Here is a 1,985-nt window from a genome sequence, read left to right as displayed (position 1 = left end):
ATATGCTTTTATATTAAATGCCACCTCCTATAATAATAGGATAATAATGAATTTCAATTAGAAGTGAAAACCAAACCAGCTTTTGGTGAACATTCTCATCCAGTAAGTTGGCTGTCATCAGAAACTGCTTACCTTTAATAACTCATTTTGTTCTTGAGTCACATTTTCCAATAGTTTTATATCTTGTAAAAGCTGATTTGTCCGCTGAAACACAGGGAGAGGTTTCATTCCTGTCTGCGGCAACCTCAGTTCCACTTGGTAAGACACTATCTCAGCGATGGTTTTCTTCATGGGATGTATATTTTCAAGTATGACCTTAATTACATAAGAGGAGCATGTTACAGAAATGAAAAGACAATGGTCACTGTTAAATTTAATTATTCACAATTAAAATACGGTATAGTTTTTATAGTTTCCATTTTTAAAACTATTTCTTAGTTCAGATTGAAAAGAACTATTATATCACTTGTGATCGGGGAGTTGAAAGTCTCAGGAAAGAATAACTGGGGCAAGAGTAACCTACCAATACTCAATTACACATTTGGACAACTTTTTCTTCCTTTTCTCCCTCCACTTTCTGTGTAGAACTGGTGTTCTGCTGTGTATATTGTCACTAGGCAGTGAGCAATGTAAGGGCAGGTACTGCCTCTCACTTTCGTAGCAACTACACCTACCACAGGGCTTCCCGCATAGTAGGCCCTCAAAAATGCTTATTGACTTGAACAGAACTGTCCTGCATGAGTCCCAGGAGTATAATTATATTTTGCTTTAATAACATCTGATCCATAGAAATCTGGATTTATGTAACCAATATATTAGAAGAGATTACTCACTGTACTAAGTCATATTTCATATAATATCATTTCATTTAATCCTTACAACCCCTAGAGAGGTAAGTATCCTAACCTCCATTTCACAGGTGAGGAAATTGGGTTCACAGAAGTTAGAAGATCCAGGTAAGCTTAGTGTGTTAAGAGGCAGAGCTGGGAACAGAATCCAGGCCTCCCTGGTCCTCAACCACATGCTCTCAATGACTAGGCTGAGCAGGGGATCAACATTTGCCTGCTGTTTAGTCATGTCCCAGCTCCTCTGTCAGGGGCTCTATTTACATTACAATTGGCCAATGTAATCACCTCAGTACCAGTGCACAGATATGAAAGACAATCCAAAAACCATTAATTACTCAAAGTCATGCAGTGAGCAGTCTAGCTGGGGCTGGAACCCAGTTCAGCCTGAATTAGGTGCTCAAGCCCTTGAGTTTGATTTAAATGAAAAAATAACCTATAGGAAAATTATCTTTACATAGGTGGTACTACAACTATGATTTAAATATACAGTTATAGTTATTCCCATCAATTTCCCAACCTTATTTTGCTATTACTCTGGTAAGACTAAATGCTTTTTTAAATCACATTATATTCTGTTTTGAAAAAGACATAATAAGTATCACAAGAAAATCCTTTAAATAATAATCTATGCTTACCTCCCCATGTTTAAGATGTTCTTCAGGTGAAAAATCAAATATTTCTTTTGATAATAGGATAGTTTTGATTTTTGAAACTTTTTTTTCCATTGATTTTACTTCAGATTCAATAGCAACCACATCCTAGAATTTCAGAAGAACACACTGATGCAATATATATTGTATATTAATCATCTATAAAACACAGTTTATTGGCATTAATTCTATTCTCTTATTTAGCCAAATAATGTCTGCCATCTATACCTCTTAAAAACTAACCACACACTATAGATAAATAATATTCACCATTTTCTTTCCTTTTTTTCTTTTTTCTTTTTTTCTGAGACAGAGTTTCACTCTTGTCACCCAGGCTGGAGTGCAATGTCGTGATCTCTGCTCACTGCAACCTCCGCCTCCCAGGTTCAAGCCATTCTCCTGCCTCAGCCTCCTGAATAGCTACGGGTTACAGGCACGTGCCACCATGCTCAGTTAATTCTATTCTCTTATTTAGCCAAATAATGTC

The 1,985-nt window shown here is 36.3% G+C and overlaps 1 protein-coding gene across 2 annotated transcripts in view; it reads right to left on the bottom strand.

The window, feature by feature from the left end:
• Positions 1-1,985, bottom strand: part of SYNE2 (spectrin repeat containing, nuclear envelope 2) — a 396,555-nt gene that overhangs the window by 143,779 nt on the left and 250,791 nt on the right. For both annotated transcript variants that reach the window (XM_011961973.1, XM_011961974.1), the window contains exons 59-60: positions 1,484-1,606; positions 133-315 (exon numbers count right to left, since the gene is read on the bottom strand). In XM_011961973.1, the coding sequence (XP_011817363.1) occupies positions 133-315; positions 1,484-1,606 (306 nt within the window). The remainder of the gene's footprint in view (positions 1-132; positions 316-1,483; positions 1,607-1,985) is intronic.

This window comes from Colobus angolensis, unplaced genomic scaffold (genome assembly GCF_000951035.1).
Source record: "Colobus angolensis palliatus isolate OR3802 unplaced genomic scaffold, Cang.pa_1.0 Scaffold57, whole genome shotgun sequence".
NCBI classification, from domain to species: domain Eukaryota; kingdom Metazoa; phylum Chordata; class Mammalia; order Primates; family Cercopithecidae; genus Colobus; species Colobus angolensis.
This window is presented reverse-complemented; position numbering and strand designations above follow the sequence as displayed.